General features: G+C 52.4%; 1 protein-coding gene across 2 annotated transcripts; it reads left to right on the top strand.

Moving 5' to 3' along the window:
• The first annotated feature begins 676 nt into the window (after positions 1 to 676).
• On the top strand, positions 677 to 16,228 carry PHETA1 (PH domain containing endocytic trafficking adaptor 1). Of its 2 annotated transcripts, XR_009534511.1 has the most exons (5): positions 677 to 880; positions 2,191 to 2,273; positions 3,078 to 3,222; positions 12,934 to 13,032; positions 13,246 to 16,228. XR_009534511.1 is itself a non-coding variant. In XM_060118636.1 (4 exons), exon 4 carries the CDS (start codon positions 5,367 to 5,369, stop codon positions 6,078 to 6,080), a length of 714 nt encoding a protein of 237 aa, XP_059974619.1. In that variant the 5' UTR covers positions 677 to 880; positions 2,191 to 2,273; positions 3,078 to 3,222; positions 5,341 to 5,366; the 3' UTR covers positions 6,081 to 8,133. The 2 variants fall into 2 exon arrangements, 1 of the variants encoding a protein (XP_059974619.1); XM_060118636.1 differs by lacking the exons at positions 12,934 to 13,032; positions 13,246 to 16,228 and adding an exon at positions 5,341 to 8,133.
• Positions 16,229 to 17,282: the final 1,054 nt, after the last annotated feature.

The raw sequence follows: 17,282 nt of genomic DNA, 5'->3' as shown, positions 1-17,282 counted from the left end.
TCTACTGTGTGCCATGCACTTTATATACTATGATTGTCTTTATTTGACAGATGAGGAAACAGAGGGCTAGAGAAGTGGATTGATTTCTTTAAGGCCTCACAGTGATTAAATGTGACTTACTGGGACTTGAACCCAAGCCCGCACAACTCTAGAACTTTCCCTCTTCACCTGGGGCCAGGGGTAGGGTTACCAGACATCCTGTCCATATAGAACAGTCCTGTATTGACTTTGTCATGACGCCTGAAATGTCCTGTATTCATCTTTTTTCAATAAATCACACGTTTTCAGCAGAGTTATTTTTCAAATTTAGCTGGGCATTAAATTTGCTAAATCTGGCAACCCTAGCCAGGGAGGAGCTCGAACTCCAAGCCTAGAGCTTGCTTCAGCGAGTGGTCTCGCCCAGGACTCCGATGCTTCTTCTGGACGAATTCGCCCTCTATCCCTACCCCTGAGAGCGCGTTGAGTGTCCAGGATCTCATCTTCTCTCCCCGAATAGGACACTGGGAATTCCTAAACCGGTTGCTCTTCCTTTAAGAGTGGTTTCGAGGGCGGGCCCACAGGGTGTGGCGAATCCGGGGGTGGGTCGGGGCCGGGTTATCCAATCCGGGAGCGGGGGACGAAAGCAGGGGCGGCTCCGGCTTGGGCTGTTTGGGAAGGGTTAAAGAGGCGAGTTTATGGGTAGCCGAAGGTCCGGCTGCCCCCGCCTCCTTCCGTCTGATCTGCGTTCTCCCGCGGCTGCGCCGGCTCGGCCGCCCGGGAGACAAAGCACCGCCGCTGCCGCCGCCGCAACCGAGCAGGTCCCGGGCCATGGCCGGGCCGCTCCCCGGCTCCGCGTCTCCCGTCCCGCCACTGCTGCCGTCGCCCTAGTCCGCGCCGTGAGGTAAGGCCGGACTGGCGGGGGGACCTTCGGGCTGACCAGCGAGGGTATGCAGGACCGGGCTCGGGCCGCCATGGGCCTCAGGGTCCCCCAGCCGTCTGGAGAGATCTCTGCTGGGGATATATCCATTTGCGATTCCACGCCAGTGGTACTTTTCCCATCAGGGACCGCAGCTCCAGCAGGCGAACTTGGCCGATGACCCTCCAGCCCCATAAAAGACCGCCGCCGCTGCGGGAACTCTGAGGACTAAAGCTCCACTTGGCTCCCACATTCTGCCGTTGACCACCTCTTCCAGGGCTCTGGCAGTCATTTAAGGAACACACCACACACGAAAGGATAGAGGGCAGCTAGGAGCAATGGCCTGGGATGGCGGTCCTGGCTTCCTTGTGGCCCCTGCCCAGGGCAGCGCTGGACAGGAACTCTTCAGGGTTCTCAGTACATGTTTTTCTGCCTGTACCTGCCACACCCTCTCCAACATGCCCACTGCTCGGGGACACTTGTGGCAGCTGGATCCAACTCCAGGACCTGTGGTTCTGGCTTCTTTCCTTGAAATGGGTGGCAAAATGCCATGCCTCAGTTTCCCCAGAGTCCTGGTTTCTGGGCAGTCTGTGTCCTTGGAGACCTGGAGCTAATTATTTGCCTTCTTGACAGCTTCTTGACTGAGTGTTCACTACCTGCTCAGCATTTTGCAAAATTTCTCTTCAGGATTAATCTTTTCAATTCCGAGAGTGATGGATGTTAATATAGATGAGGCTGTGTTCTCAAGGCCCATCCAGCCTGGACTGGAGGAGGCAAGTTGGCTCTGGGACCAGAGAGGGGCTGGGTTGGTCCCCGCCAGCTTCCTGCCTGGCCAGGCAGCAGTGCCCACAGCGGACTCTGAACTTGGAAAAGTGTACGAGCAGGGCGAGATAAGCGGGGGACCAGGCCCTCCCAGAGGCTGGAGACTGCCCTTGCTGCTTCCTGCCCTCCCCTCCTTTCTTGCTGGGCTGGAGGAGGCGGGGCCATGGGCAGAGAGGGGTCCTGTGCTGGCTGGTGACCTTGGGCTCAGGGTGGGGTGGCTGCGTGGAGGGGAGCTGCTGAGTGTGAGGGAAATTGCTCTTCCTTTGGCCTTAATGGGTGGTGAGACTCCAAGATCAGCCCCTTTGGGCTGGTTGCCTAGAGCATGAGATTCTAGGCACAGAATTGTACCTTTGGGCAAGTTACTTAAGCTCTCTGTGTCTCAGTTTCCACATCCATGAATGTGGGATGGGGAAAAGACTCCTCATGGGGCTGTTGAAAGGTTTACGTAGGTAACTGTTTGATTCATTCTACAGGTTTTTGAGCACCAACTACATGCCAGGCACTGGAATTCAGACAAAGAACCTCTGCCCTCCTAGAGCAGGCAAAAATGACCCAGGTAATTTCAGGCTGAGGTATGGGAGAGTGACTAGGGGGGTCTCTTGTATACAGAGACCTCCTCCTCCTTGAGGAGGTGATGGTCAAGCTGAAACTGAAGGATGAGGAGTTGGCCACGTGAAGATATAGGGAAGGCATTCCAGGTAGCCGGAACAGCCAGGGCAAAGGCCCTCAGGTGTTTGAGGAACACCAAGGAGGCCAGGATGGCTGGAGCCGAGTGAGCAAGGGGGAAAGAAATAGGGGAAGGGGACTTGGAAGACATGGGGAAGAATGAATTTTATACTGAGAGAAGTAGGGAGCCATGGGAGGGTTTAAAGTAGGGGAGGGGTGTGATCGGGTTTAGTTTTAATAGGATCCCTCTGTGGGGAATGGATCCTCTGGGGGGCCAGGGGAGGGGCCTAGGAAGGAGTTATGATCTTACCCTGAACAACACGGACAAGGAACAGGCAATGGTGGAGGAAGGGAGACCAGTGAAGAAGCTACTGTAGCTGTCCAGGCGAGCCATGATGGGGGGCCTAGAATGGAGGTGGCAATGAGCAGAGATGAGGCCACTGATTTGGAAGAGGCAGGGAGGGGATGAGGTGGACTTGATGAGTGATCAGATGTGGAGGTGGGGGGAAACCAAGGGCCTTTTGCCAAGACAGAGAGCACTGAGGGGAGCATTTGGAGAGGCTGAGAAGAATGTCATCAGCTACCACAGCTAAGCACGTACTATGCCTGGCACCGTGCTTAGCGCTTCTATGTAGCCACTGCGTCATCGTCACAACAACCCCGACTTAGGTGCTGTTATGATCCCATTTTACAGATGTGGAAGCAGAGGCCCAGAGAGGCTTAAAGCTTGCCCGGGGTCACATAGCCTGGACACTACAGAGCTGACATTTGAACCCAGAGAAGAGCAAGCCGAAACCAGAACTGAGCAGAGGGCAGGGAAGTGAGCAGTGGCCTGAGAGGTAGGAGGGAAATGGGGCGAGTAGGGTGGGTGGTTCCTGTGAGAAATGGGGCTGGGGTCCACATGGGAGTTGTTGGGGGGGGGTAGGGAGGAATCCCTCCCATTTTGCAGAGAAACTGAGGCTCAGAGAGGGGAGGCCCATGTCTGAAGTTACACAGCTCAGGGATGTAGAGCAGAGATTAAACACCCTGAGTCTTCAGGGGTTGTGGTCTTGGTTAGGTCAGCTGCTAGGTCAGGACAGGCACTAAATCACAGCTCATGTTGCCTCTTCCAGGAAGCCTTTCTTTTTTTTTTTTTTTTTTTTTCCTTTTTTTGCGTTATGCGGGCCTCTCACTGTTGTGGCCTCTCCCGCTGCGGAGCACAGGCTCCGGACGCGCAGGCCCAGCGGCCATGGCTCACGGGCCCAGCCGCTCCGCGGCATATGGGATCCTCCCAGACCGGGGCACGAACCCGTATCCCCTGCATCGGCAGGCGGACTCTCAACCACTGCGCCACCAGGGAGGCCCGGGAAGCCTTTCTTGACTGTGTAGGCTGGTGAGATGAGGTGGATTGGGTTGGGAGCAATTGCCTCCTCTGCCCTGGGTCAGGTTGCCTGTCTGGGCCCCACTGTGGCTAGCTGCTCCCTGGAGAGCCACCACCCATATCTCATTTCTCCAGGTCCTAAGGCACTGCCCAGGTTGGGGAATGAACATTAACTGAGCACCCACTGCATTCCAGCGACTTTATATACTTTCCTTCTTGAACAATGTGGCCAGTGTCCTATGTAGAGTGAGATTTTGAAGCAGGAGCATAAGGTACATTTGCAGAGTGGCCATGGAAAACCCAAAGGGAGGGTGTAGCCACCTTGGGGACCCATGTGCCACCTGAGTCCTACCTGGCCAGTGTTTCCCTCATCATATACTCCTTGGAGGAAAGTGGTAAAAATCACTGTGGCCAAGTGCATAGAGTTAGATTCCTCTACTTCAAATGGGTGCACAATGCTCTCCCCCCAGCCCCTCCCTATAAGTGTGGGCCAAGCCCTGGGCCCTTTATCTGGATTATTTCGTAACAGTCTTTTCTGCCACTGTGACTGCATCACCCACCTCTCCCCTTCCTCACTCTGCTCCAGCCTCACCAACCTCCTCAAGCACACTAGCAGGTTCCTACCTCAGGGCCTTGCATTTGCTATTCCTTCTGCTTGGCATGTCCCAGGGGCTCCCTCCCTCACCTCCTTCAGGTCTCTGCTCAAATGTCACCTTCTCAGTACAACCTTTCTTGACACCGACCCCCACCCCTTTAAAATCAAACACTCCTTTTGTCCTTAACACTCCTTACCCTCTCCCTGTCTTATATTTTCCAGACCACTTAAGACCATCTGGCCTTTATCTGTTAAAGTACAGATAATATACTCTGTTTGTTAATTGTCTGCTCCCTTCACCTGCCACTAGCACATCAGCACCAAGAGAGCAGCAACCCTCTCCATCCTGTTTACTGCTAGTGCCTAGAACAGTGCCTGGAACACAGTAGGTGCTTAATAAATGTTTGATGAATGAAGTCCCTACAGTCCTCTGAAATAGGTTCTATTTATCCCTGTTTCATGGACCCGCAAATCAAAGCTAAGTTATGCAATCAGCAGAGCTGGAACCTGACCACAAAAGGTCAGCTGGTCTGGAACCTGGGGATGATGGAAACAGCAGCGGCTGAAATGAGGCCTGGGTTTGAATTTCAGCTCAGCCCAACTTGCTTTTTGGCCTTGGGCCAGTGACTAACCTCTCTGAACTTTGTTTCCCCGTCTGTCAAACGGGGTAACGCTAGTCCCTGCCACCTAAGGTTTGTTTTACGATTAAATGAGTTAATATATATAAAATGCTTGGCATGCCCTAGGAATCCTCAACATTATTTGGGGGAGGTAGGACAGCAGGAGAGTTACCAGCCTGGCTTCTGGGGCCAGTCAGACCCGGGTTCGAGTCCTGGCTGTGCTCCTGAAGAGTTGTGTGAGTCTGGGCAGGCTGCTTCTGGTCCTTGAGCCTCAGTTTCCTCATCTGTGAAACGGGGGTGATGAGTGCTGTGGCAGCTGAGGGTGGTGTGAGATCACCCGAGGCGGTGGCTGCGTGAATAACCGCCGCCCCGGTGGGGACAGGTCCCGAGCCCCCAGGCCCCGCCGCCATGAAGCTGAACGAGCGCAGCCTGGCCTTCTACGCCACCTGCGACGCCCCGGCCGACAACGCGGGCTTCCTGTACAAGAAGGGCGGCCGGCATGCGGCCTACCACCGCCGCTGGTTTGTGCTGCGCGGCAACATGCTCTTCTACTTCGAGGACGCGGCCAGCCGTGAGCCCGTGGGCGTCATCATCCTGGAGGGCTGCACCGTGGAGCTGGTGGAGGCGGCCGAGGAGTTCGCCTTCGCTGTGCGCTTCGCTGGGGCCCGGGCCCGCACCTACGTGCTGGCGGCCGAGAGCCAGGCCGCCATGGAGGGCTGGGTGAAGGCGCTGTCGCGGGCCAGCTTCGACTACCTGCGGCTGGTGGTGCGCGAGCTGGAGCAGCAGCTGGCGGCCGTGCGCGCAGGCGGCGGCCCAGTCCCCCCGCGCCGACCCCGCGCGCTCCAGCCCAAAGAGAACGGCTGTGCCGTGTGGAGCTCGGAGACCCCCGCCGCCCCCGCCCCTGCACCCGCGCCCGCTGGCGCCGCCCCCGCCCCCGCCCCCGCTGGCGCCGCCCCCAGCCCCCGGCCCGGCCCCGAGCCCCCGCCACTGCCGCCCCGCCGGCGGGCCTCGGCGCCCAACGGGCCTCTCGACTCGGCCTCCTTCGCCCAGCTGCACGAGTGGTACGGGCAGGAGGTCAGGGCGCTGAGGGACCAGTGGCTCCGCAGCCAGGCCCAGCCCTGAGGATAGGGCTGAGGGCCGGAACCAAGGGGAAGCGGTCAAGGCAGGGGAAGCGGTCAAGGCCAGCCTTGAGGCCAGCACTGGTCCTGGTTCTGGTGCCACTCCAGCCCCAGGCCCTGCTCTGTCAGGCCCAGCCCTGAGACACGGGGACCTGGTCCTGAGGGCAGTCGCAGTCGGCGTAAGCCCTGAGGTCCCTGCCTGGTCTGCTTTTGGGGACTCAGGCTCTGAGAAGATGCTGGGTTCTGAGGTGTGCTTTGGGACCTCTGTCATTCAGAGAAAGCCCAGCCTTGAGGAGGCCATCGTGCCTGATCCTCAGGGGAATCCAGGCCCTGGGTGATCCTCAAGCAGCCGGAGGGCTGGTTTTGTGGGAACTGTAGACCCCAACCCAGCCCTGCAGGTGGCTCGGTCACCTGTCCCGAATCACCTAGCCGAGGCTTGTTGCCGGCAACAGGCGTCCACTGGGGCAGCTGGGACCTGTGAGGATCTGTGGCCTGGAAAGCACATGCCCAGTTAGCGCTGGTCCAGAGGCTCCAGACTGGGCCTCACGCGGACAGGAGGCTGGGCTGTGCTACACCACACCTGGGCCTGACCCTGTGGCTCCAAGGCCCGCCGGAGGAGCTGCCTGGCCGCTGGCTGCCTGCCTGCCTCCATAAGCGCGGGCTTTCACGTGTGCCCAGTACCGTGAGATGGCCTGGTCCCCGGGGTTCCCGGCCCGGAGTAAGGCCGAGGCAGGACTTTCCCCCGGGGCCTCAGCTAGGCCTTGAGGTGGTGCTCCTGGGGCCGTAGCGGCCCTCTGGCCTCGGGCCATGTCTGTGCACCTGTGGTAGCCCTCACGCTCTCCCAGCACTCCTTAGCCACATCCTCTGTCTTTTCCCGAAGCCAGCCTGGGGCGGGGCCTCTCGGGAGCTCGCCTGACCTTGTCCAGCCCTGGGCTGGGCAGCTGTGGCCTGAGCTGACTTTCCAGCAGGTTCCCCTAGGGAGGAGGGGCCATGAGCTGACTCACGACCCAGAAAGAGCCCAGGTGCCAACCTGATAGGGGAAAAGAAGCAGCTGCAAAGCCGTATTTGGCTTCCAGAACCCTCTCCCTCCATCGCAGCCCCTCTCTGAGCTCACAGACTCAGCCCCCTTCTCGCCCGCAATATTCCAAGAGGGAGACCAGGTCTCGCTTTGCTTCGAGACCAACTTCTGTTTTTTACTCACTACAGTGGCCGTTCATCCAGGGAGAATCTCAGGGGGCTGGGACACCCCGGCCCTCAAGCTGGGTCATGTTTACAGTCCTCAGTGCCCCAAATTGGGACCCCCTGAGGACACCCCTGCCCTAATCTTTATTTCCCCTGAGGCTCCCTCTTGGTGACAGACAGACTCGGCCCTTAGCCCCTTCCTGCTGCCTTTGGAGACCTGGGGCCTTGGGGAAGAATGGGGAGCTGTCTGTGTGTCTGCAGTCACCAGCTCACTGCCGGCTCAGTTGACTGGAGCTTCAGTTTTAATTTAAATACTTAGGGTATTTTTTTTCCTAGCAACAAAGCTTGGTGTTTTCACTGCTTTTGTTCCTTGTTGGCTGGTGGGAAGGGATAGGGTGCCTGGTTCTGGGTTTGGCCAGTGAGGGAAGGGGGGCTAGTTGGCACTGCCCCCAGGGAGAGGGCAAGGAGCCTTGGCTGGAGACACAGGAACCTCAAGAATCTCACCTGGTTCTTTGCCTTCTCCCTGGCAAGCCCTGCTCTCCTGCAGGTGCTCTGGGGGTCTTGGTACGCTTTCCATGCCCCTCTTCCCCAAGTCCTCAGTGGTGGGGATGGGGATGGCAGCTCTTGCCCACAGGCTTTGGGTCTCAGGGGGTGTTAGGAACTGCCCAGTGCCCATGTCCTGGCCAGACCTAGCTGGTGTGGTGAGGTGTTGGCCCCAGTCCTGGTGTAGGTTTACAAGCACTAAAGGTACAATCTCCCCCCACCCACCCCCAAAGCACAACCTGCGGTCAGACTGCCTCCAGAGATGGGCGGGGGAGAGAGATATCAGGCAGCCTGGGAGAGGGATATAAAGGCTAAAATAAAATAAACAAAGATTTGTCAAGTAATGGCTGGTTATATCATTCTTTTCCCCCCCATCAAAGTCCTGGATTGATTTGCCTGGCAGAGCCAGGAGCAGGCCCTACAAGAGAAGTGACTAGAGTGTGCTGAGTGCTCCCTGGCTGATGCTCTGTCAGGCACATTCTTACAACCTCTATGGTAGATATTGGCCCCCTTTTACAGATGAGGAAACTGAGGCTCAGAGAGGTTAAGAAATCTGCCAAGTTCACACAGCTGAAAAGTGTCAGAGCAGGGACATAAACCTCTGGAATCCTTTGGAAAAAGGCAGAGTCTCTGAGAGGAATATGAGGAAATGGAGTCCCAAAGTTCCTTTCAGAGGGGAGAGAAGGCAGGAGTAAAGGTGAGGATAAAAAGTCAACTGTGGGCTGAAGGCCTGACAATTGGGAGGGATGCCAAAGGGAAAAGCCAAAATTTGGCTCTTCTCACTGATCAGTTTCTGGTGGCTGCCTCCGGGCCTGGAGTGAGGAGGATTCCGGCACCAATGCTAGGTCAGAGGGAAATATCCTGTGATTGATTAGTGACGTCAGCTGTGAGCAAAGGGCGGATGGTGGCAGTATTTATGCTGTATATCTTATCTCAGACTCAAGTGTGTTTGCTGGGCTAATGGAGGATTTACAGATGGGAAGGGGCTGGCCCAAGGTCATCTAGTATGATAGACTAGGCCCTAGGTCCTCTTGATGTGGATCCAGAGCTTGGTCACATGTCTCTTGCCAGCGTGGAAAAATCATGCACATTCAGGAAAATGTGGCTTAGGATGAGCAACCTACAGTCCTCGGTCTGCAGAACAAGTTCAAAGAGCGAGAAAAAAACCAAGGTCAGGGAATCATGCTACTCGTGAGCAACCAGTACATGCTGAGTAATTCCTTCCACCTCTCCTGGGACCACAGCTGACAGACGGGGTTGGGGAAGTGCCTCCCCACATAGGCTGAGTTAGGGTGCTGCCCGTGGCATTTGTGACTGCGGCCACTGCAAGGCCTGAGGCACAGAATGGGGGAAATAGTGGAGAGGCAGCCCCAAGAGGGAGGGTCACAGGTGAGCCCTCACCTGCCCGGCTTCTTAGGAATGAAACGGAGGGAGTGACAAGTCAGTCAGTACCTCAGTGTTGTGCATCCACCTGCTAACAGTGTTTCCTCTTGACCCCGGGGAGGTGTTTGGGCCATGAGCCTAAGGAAGACCACAACATCCCAGGAGTGTGACAAAGTTGAGGAAGTTGTCTTCACTTGAACAGTGTTTGGAGGATACTGTATGTGTTCAGAAGGAATATTCTGGGAAGCCGCTTGGGGTAGGGGATGAGAACCTCAAGGAGGGCAACTAGGCCAGAAGTTATGGGCTCATTGCCCAACATCCATCCACGCTAAATGATTAGTCAAATTCTATCAGTTGTGCTACTCCCATTTGATATTCAGGGACTGGCTAAACTTGACCTGCTAGAGAATGGCTGTGTGTTGGGGGTGGGTGAAATGAGTGAAGGGGGTCAACTGTATGGTGATGGATGACAACTAGATTTGTGGGTGATCACTTTTAGTGTATATAGATGTTGAATTATTAATGCTGTGCACCTGAAACTTATATTAAAAAAAAAAGATATATACAGGGAATTCCCCAGTGGTACAGGGGCTGGGACTCTCTGCGTTCAGTGCCGAGGGCCCGGGTTTGATCCCTGGTCGGGGAACTAGGATCCCGCAAGCTGCAGCCAAATATATATATATATATAAAAGAGTAGAAGGGTGTTCTTGCTTCTAAAAAGAGACACAATGAAGAGCTCTGGAAGTAAGCTATGTCTGAAGCCTGGAGCCATGGTAGCCATCTTGTGATCATGAAGTAGGCCACGTTAAGGAAACTATCCCCTGCTGAGTTTAGCACACACTTGAAAATATCCTTGACCTGCTGAATCAATGGACCTGAGAAGCTGCCCTTCTTTGGAAGTCTTGTTGTTTGAGGTAATAAATGTGTAAAGCTTTGAGGGGGACTTTTTTTGTTATTTGCAGTCAGAGGCTTCCTAACGGATAAGCTTGAATGGCTCTGGGTAGCCACAGACAGGGCTGTTGTCAGCTCCCTGGGGTGAAGGTTAGGGCTAGAGTGGGATTCTCTAGCACAGTAGAAGGGCCACTGTTTTCCTCATCCTCTCCATGGATGCCTTCCTCTCTCCTCTTCTGAGTGGACAAATATTGAAAGAATAGCACTCTCTGCCTCGCCCACTTGTGGCTCAGTATCTTGTATGTTCCTCAACAGGGCTGTTTTGTCTCTACTCTGGCTAGATCTGGTGCCAACGGTCCACGCCCCCCTCACCCAGTCCCTCCCCAGATCACCTTACCTCACCTTACACAAACTGTGTTATGGAAAAGGCCCTGCTACTTGTCCCAACTTCTAAAATCGCAGCATTCAAAATCACTCGATAAACCGCTTAAGCCCAGCTGCAGGTGTCGCATTTTCTGAGGAGGACTGGGCCCGTGAACTGACTTTCACTTAAGGCTTCAAAACAGTTGCTCCCGACCGAGGGGTCAGAGCTGCCTTGGCTTGGTCTACCCGTGCTGGGGGCCATGGCTCTGTCTGTTCTTGCCAGGTGCAGCTCTGAAAGCACGTGGGCACCGGGGCTGCTGCCACTGCCCTCTCTTCATTGTTCAGGGGCACTATGGTCATTGTTTCTCTAGTTATGGGGCCAAGAAATCCTGGGGTGGCGGAAGTAGGCCCCCTAGACTGCAGCTCCTTGAGAGCAGGGACAGGTCTGCCTCCCATGTGCCCCCAAGGCCTGACACAGTGCCCGGCACAGGTATGTCAAAAATTGCCTCCAGTGCCCATTCAGCTCACGTGATTCTACCCTCCCTGACCACAGCTGCTTGGGCAGGAGTTGGTCCCGAGACACAAGCTGAGCCAATCAGGGTCCAGGGAATTTTGAATCGGTGGGGAGTGGGTGTTGGCGGGGTGTATGGATGGACAGACTAAGTTGGGTATGAGGCGGCTTTAGAGAGAGAACAAACGGCTCAAGATAGACTGCAGTGTTCCGAAGCCTGGTTGAATTTCCTGCCTTTGGGTTTCACAAGGTTTACTCTGGATCTTCCCAATAAACCGTTTGCACATCTTTAAGTGGATCACAATTTCTTTCAACCCAACGGTTCCCGACTACACCAAGACACCCAGTGCACGTCTGTTCTGTACTCCTACGCTCTTCTGTTTCACCAGCATCCTTTGTAGGGCCTGGCACACACAGTGAGGCCAAACAAAGCAAAACGAATTAGAACTGCCTCCCATTTACTGAGACCTATGATGTCTGAGTCAACTGGTTGGGGTGGGTGGGGAATAGTTCTGAAAATGCAGATTCCTGGGCTCTGGCTCCAGGAATTTTGGTCAGGAGGTTGGAGCAGGACCCAGGAATCTGCATTTTGAGTAGGAAACAAGGGATTTTAGAACCATAGCTTAAAAAATGCTCATTTAATCTTCAAAGACACTTAAAAGGCAGTGTGGTAGCCAGACTCCCTGATGATCCTTGCCTCCTGGGGTACACACCCTTGTGAAGTCCCTTCCCACACTGAATAATGGCAAACCTGTGTAGCCAAGAGGATACTGTGGAAGCGACAGTGGGGCTTCCAAATCTAGGTTACAGAAGACACCACAGCCTCTGCCTTGCTCACTCTTAGCTGCCATGTTGTAAGGATGCTCAAGCAGCCCCATGGAGAGGGCCACTTGCAGAGGAACTGAAATGCCCAGCCAACAGCCAGCACCTGCTCACCCACCATCTGAGTGTGCCTTCTTGGAAGTGGATTCTCCAGCCCCAGAACAGCCTTCAGATGACTGTAGCCATGGCTGACAGCTTAACTGTAACCTCATGAGAGACCAAGGAGCCAGAGCCACCCAGTCAAGCCACTCCCGAATTCCTGACCCACAGAGATTGTGAGATAAATGTTGTTTTAAACCACTAAGTTTTGGGTTGTTATGTAGTAATAGACAACAAATACAGGTAGATACTATTATGATCATGTCCATTTTACAGATAAGGGAACTGAATCTCATTAAAGGGTCCTCAGGTTACCTAATAGTAGAGAGTCAAACCCAGGCCAGGATGAGTTCAAAGCCATTGTTTTTAATAACTATACCCTAGGGGGCTGGAGAAGGTCACAGACCATTAAAGAGATCAACTGTTTTATCCCTCTCATTGTTGGCCAAGGTAGTCAGGGTGGTCCCTGCCCCATCTCTACTGCTCTGGGGTTTTGAGAGGTGGCTCCAGCCTCCTGGGTACCTGCTAAGCAACACACACCCTGTGCTTTAGCTATGGAGCTCTGGCCTTTAGAGTGATTTCCAGTCATGGGCCAGTCAGCCAGGTGAGGTCTAGCTTTTTCATTCACCAGGAGATGATGGGAGGTGGGGCTGCTGACCCTATGCGAGCAGCTTAAGTAGGAAGAAAAGGAGGGCAGGGGTGGGAAGCAAGGACCGCAGAAGCCTGAGGTCAGGGCCTGCACTGGGAGTGGGCCAGGCCACTCTCCTTTGGTCTGCCATCTCCTCAGGCAGATGGAACCTCCTAACCTGGAAGTGCAAGTCTGACCACAGCAACCCCCTGCCTCGTATCACCCATGGCTCCCCAATGCCCTCAGGAGAAAGGCCTATTTCCCACCATGCCCCAGGGGGGCTTCAGGATCTAGCCCTTGTCCCTCTTCCTCCCTCCACCTCAAATTCTAGCCTCCTTTGGACTTGTTTCCCCATGTCCTTGTCCCTGTCCCATGTCTTGCCAGCTATTCCTTCTGCTCTCCTCTTATGCTTCTCTAAATTCTATTGTCTTTCAGGTGTCAGCTGAGATGCCTCCTCCTCCAGGAAGCCTTCCAGGATCCCACAATTCACGCTCTCGTGGTGTTTCCACCATTGAAGCACTGAGCACACAGCAGGTACTCAATCTATACTTATTACCTGGATGAACAGTCCCCAAATTGCCCCCAGCTCAGCTCTCTCGTCCCTTCTGTTCCCTGATCTAAACCTGCCTCTGCCTGTAAGGCATCCCCTGCCTTCTCATTCCTCTCTGGTCTCTCCACTCTTGCTCTCCCATGGTCCCTAGTTCAGAATTCCACATTTCTGTGTTTTTGCTGCATTTTCCACTCCAGATGGACAGCGACTGCAGACACAATGTCAACACCAAAGCTAATGGTCCAGAGGGAGTTTTGGTTCCCAGAGCCCAGGGGGCACCTACTTCTACAGGTTCTTAGGTGGCCTGTGTGTGTCAGATGAGGCTTCCTCCTCCACTCCTGCCCCCACCTACAACCCGCGGCCACATCCTGAGGATTTCTGACTTCTGACCTCCAGAGCTGCAAACCAAGTGTCCAAAGGGCCTGTCTTTGGCTTTACTTTGGAGCAATTAGTTATCCTGACCAAGGAGGAAGTCACTCATCATTTCATTCCCACCACAAGGACGTGTGGAAAAACTGAGGTGATCAGGTTTCCAGACAAAGAGGAAAGGTCTGTCTTGGGATGCCACGAGCCCTTGGCTCACGGGTGAATAATGTTTCATGCCACTTAGGGAACTCTCTTGATATTATTGGTCAAGAAAAAACAAACCTCCTGCAGCTTGATACACAGAGAGACTCACCATCATGGGTTGAAGGAACCCAACCCCCACTCATGAAAACAGTACGGAACACTGAGCCCTTATGTGCCACACACTGTCTTATGTGTTTTACATGCATCATCATTCCTGATAATGACCCTTTGAGTTGGCTGCTGTGATACCCCCATTTTACAGATGGGGAGACCGAGGCACTAGTTATACAGCTGGGAAAGGGGCACTGCTGTGGTCACCAGAAAGCCCCTCTTGGCATTTTTCCATCAGGAGTCTAGAGACACCCGCCACTCACACACTCCACTGAGGTGGGCACAGCTTGTAAAATGGCTGGTCTTAGGGCCACAGCCTGCGGCCCCCGATTGGGGCAGGGCACAATCTCAGCTCCTCAGATCTAGACCCCAGAGTCTAACCAGCTTCCACCTGCTGCAATGAGTGGAAAGTGTATTCCAATCCTTCCATCTTCCTGTGTTGGAGCCCACAGCACAATCACCAACCGAGATGCCCACAGGACCTGGGCAGGTGGTGTAGGTGCAGACAGAGGCAAATCATGGGCACGTGTCCTAACGGGGAGGGCCCCTCCTCAGCTAGCTGCTGTCATGTTGGAATTTGGGCCCTGTGTGGCCAGATCTTACTGTTTTCCAGTGAAGCCAGTAATCGAGAATTTTAATGAAATTAGAACATTCTTTAACACCATACACAAAAACAAACTCAAAATGGATTAAAGACCTAAATGTAAGACTGGATACTATAAAACTCTTAGAGAGAACAGTCTTTGACATAATCACAGCAATATCTTTTTCGATTCGTCTCCTAGAGTAATGGAAATTAAAAATAAACAAATGGGACCGAATTAAACTCAAATGCTTTTGCACAGAAAAGGAAACCATAAACAAGACGAAAAGACAACCCACAGAATGGGAGAAATTATGTGCAAACGATGCTACTGACAAGGGATTAATCTCCAAAATTTACAAACAGCTCATGCAGCTCAATATCAAAAAAACAAACAACCCCATCAAAAAAATGGGCAGAAGACCTAAACAGACATTTCTCCAAAGAAGACATACAGATGGCCAAGAGGCACATGAAAAGATGCTCAACGTCACCAATTATTAGAGAAATGTAAATCAAAACTACAATGAGATATCACCTCACACCAGTCAGGATGGCCATCATCCAAAAGTCTACAAACAATAAATGCTGGAGAGGGTGTGGAGAAAAGGGAACCCTCCTACACCGCTGGTGGGAATGTAAATTCGTACAGCCACCATGGAGAACAGTATGGAGGTTCCTTAATAAAGCTACCACATGATCTAGCCCACTCCTGGACATATATCTGGTGAAAAACACGGTTCGAAAGGATACATTTACCCCAGTGTTCACTGCAGCGCTGTTTACAATAGCCAAGACATGGAAGCAACCTAAATGTCCACTGACAGATGAATGGATAAAGAAGATGTACATATATACAATGGAATATTACTCAGCCATAAAAAAATGAAATGATGCCATTTGCAGCAACATGGATGGACCTGGAGATGATCGTACTAAGTGAAGTCAGACAGAGAAAGACATGTCATATAACATCGCTTCTATGCGGAATCTAAAAACATGATACAGTTGAACTCATTTACAAAACAGAAACAGACTCACAGACATAGAGAATGAACTTATGGTTACCAGAGGGGGAAGGATGGGGGAGAGGGGCAGATTGGGAGTTTGGGATTGGTATGTACACACTGCATATTTAAAATAGATAACCAACAAGGACCTATTGTATAGCACAGGGAACTCTGCTCTGTAATAACCTACATGGGAAAAGAATTTGAAAAAGAATAGATACATGTACATGTATAACTGAATCACTTTGCTGTACACCTGGAACTAACACAATGTTGTTAATCAACTGTACTCCAATATTAAATAAAAATAAAAAAAGAATATATTAATACAAAAAAATCACGATTTTTATGTGACAAGCCCCCATATTTTCATGGTGGCAAATGAATTTAAAAACCAGTTTTTTAAAGTACTGTTTTGTAAAACACCTGAGGGACAGATCTGACCCCCAATTTGTACCCACAGCTCCAGAACAAAGCAAGCAGGACACACAGATGTTATTATACAATTCTGTATTGAGCGACGCATTTATTACAGAACGTGTTCCTTTTTTTTTTTTTTTTAATTTAAACAAAGTTCATCAGTCTCTCATAGAAACAGTCTTGTGGGCTTTTGTTCTGTGTTTACCGTTATAGGACGTGAACCTGACAAAGTTGTTCACAGGTCTGCCAGCTTTAAGTACAACAGGATTTCCGTGTTCAAAAGACTATACTAAGTGCTTAATCAAATCCCGTCACACAAAAGCCAGATTTAGTCCTCTAAGGATTGCAGTCTGCATGTAAGCCTAGATTTCAATGCTGCGTGGGTTTCAACAGTAAAAAGTGGTGTGTCCCCCACGGTTGCCTTAATTGGGACAGGGTGGCTAAAATGAGATGTTTCGTTTGTTCCAGATTTGATTACTCTGAAAATTGGTCACTGTTTCCTATTGTCAAAATATAAAAATACCTTCATCTGGATAAAAATGTATACAGTGGAAAACTCTTCAATGCATAGCCTGGGTGTTTGGAAAAGGAGGTTTTCCTGCAGGGTTTGCATTGTTCTTCATTGATTGGTGTGGAGACTGCAGCCTGGGCTGGGTGCATGAGAGTTGAGATTTCTGGAACACCCCTCAAGTGACCCCTTCTGGTCACTGGATTTTGTTGGCCTGGGTTTCAAAATGTTCGCTGCATCCTTGAAGCCCCTGTCAGCCATCTTTCCCCCTGGTACTGGGATGGCACCGATTATGACCACCTTTTCATCGTCATTCTGGATTCAGCTGGGAAGTCACCCAACTCAACCTTCCCACAGAGTTTGAAAAAGTGAAAGAAATAGTAACAGGGGAGATTCAACAACCAATATGGTGGCTGTTCCATCCAAATTGGGAACTCTTCCCCTAAAAACCAGGATGATGAAGACACTGGAGGGTGGGCTTCTTTGAGTTGAGGGGTTGAGTCTTTGTTCTCAAAAAGGTCATGTGTTAGAAGGCAGGAAGTTGGACTTGAGACAGGGATATGGTGGTCATGCTGAGGTGAACTCAACCTTTTAGCTTCATTCTGCATAAACCTGGAGGTGCAGACGTTTTCCGGAAAGCATCAGAGTCAACTTGAGAAAGATGATGATGAGAAGGGGAGCTGGGGTCTCTAGCTGGATGAATCTACTTTTTGGTGCTGGGTGCTGAGCTGGGTGTTTGTGGGATGACCAACGCTGTTATTTTCTTAAAACACAAAGAGAGGAAGATGGCGGCCACAGTCTTGCTCTGGAAAGCCAGTAGGGAAACTTCCTGCACTGTGGCCACGATTCAGGCTGGGGGATGGGGTCACTCTGGTTCGAGCGCCACCCTCTAATCACCTACCCCCATACCTGGCTTTCCAAAGGATTCGGAACCACATCTTGTCTACAGACGGATGAGATGGATTGTCTACCCACTGCGGTCCACAGGTTTCTGACAAGAGGGAGTGTAAGCAGTTTGTTTTGTACCGTGTT

This window comes from Mesoplodon densirostris, chromosome 15, assembly GCF_025265405.1.
Source record: "Mesoplodon densirostris isolate mMesDen1 chromosome 15, mMesDen1 primary haplotype, whole genome shotgun sequence".
In the NCBI taxonomy this organism is placed as follows: Eukaryota; Metazoa; Chordata; class Mammalia; order Artiodactyla; family Ziphiidae; genus Mesoplodon; species Mesoplodon densirostris.
This window is presented reverse-complemented; position numbering and strand designations above follow the sequence as displayed.

What these genes read in the sequence shown, in the direction of transcription:
- PHETA1 (XM_060118636.1), top strand. Translation starts at nt 5,367, where the DNA reads ATGAAGCTGAACGAGCGCAGCCTGGCCTTCTACGCCACCTGCGACGCC.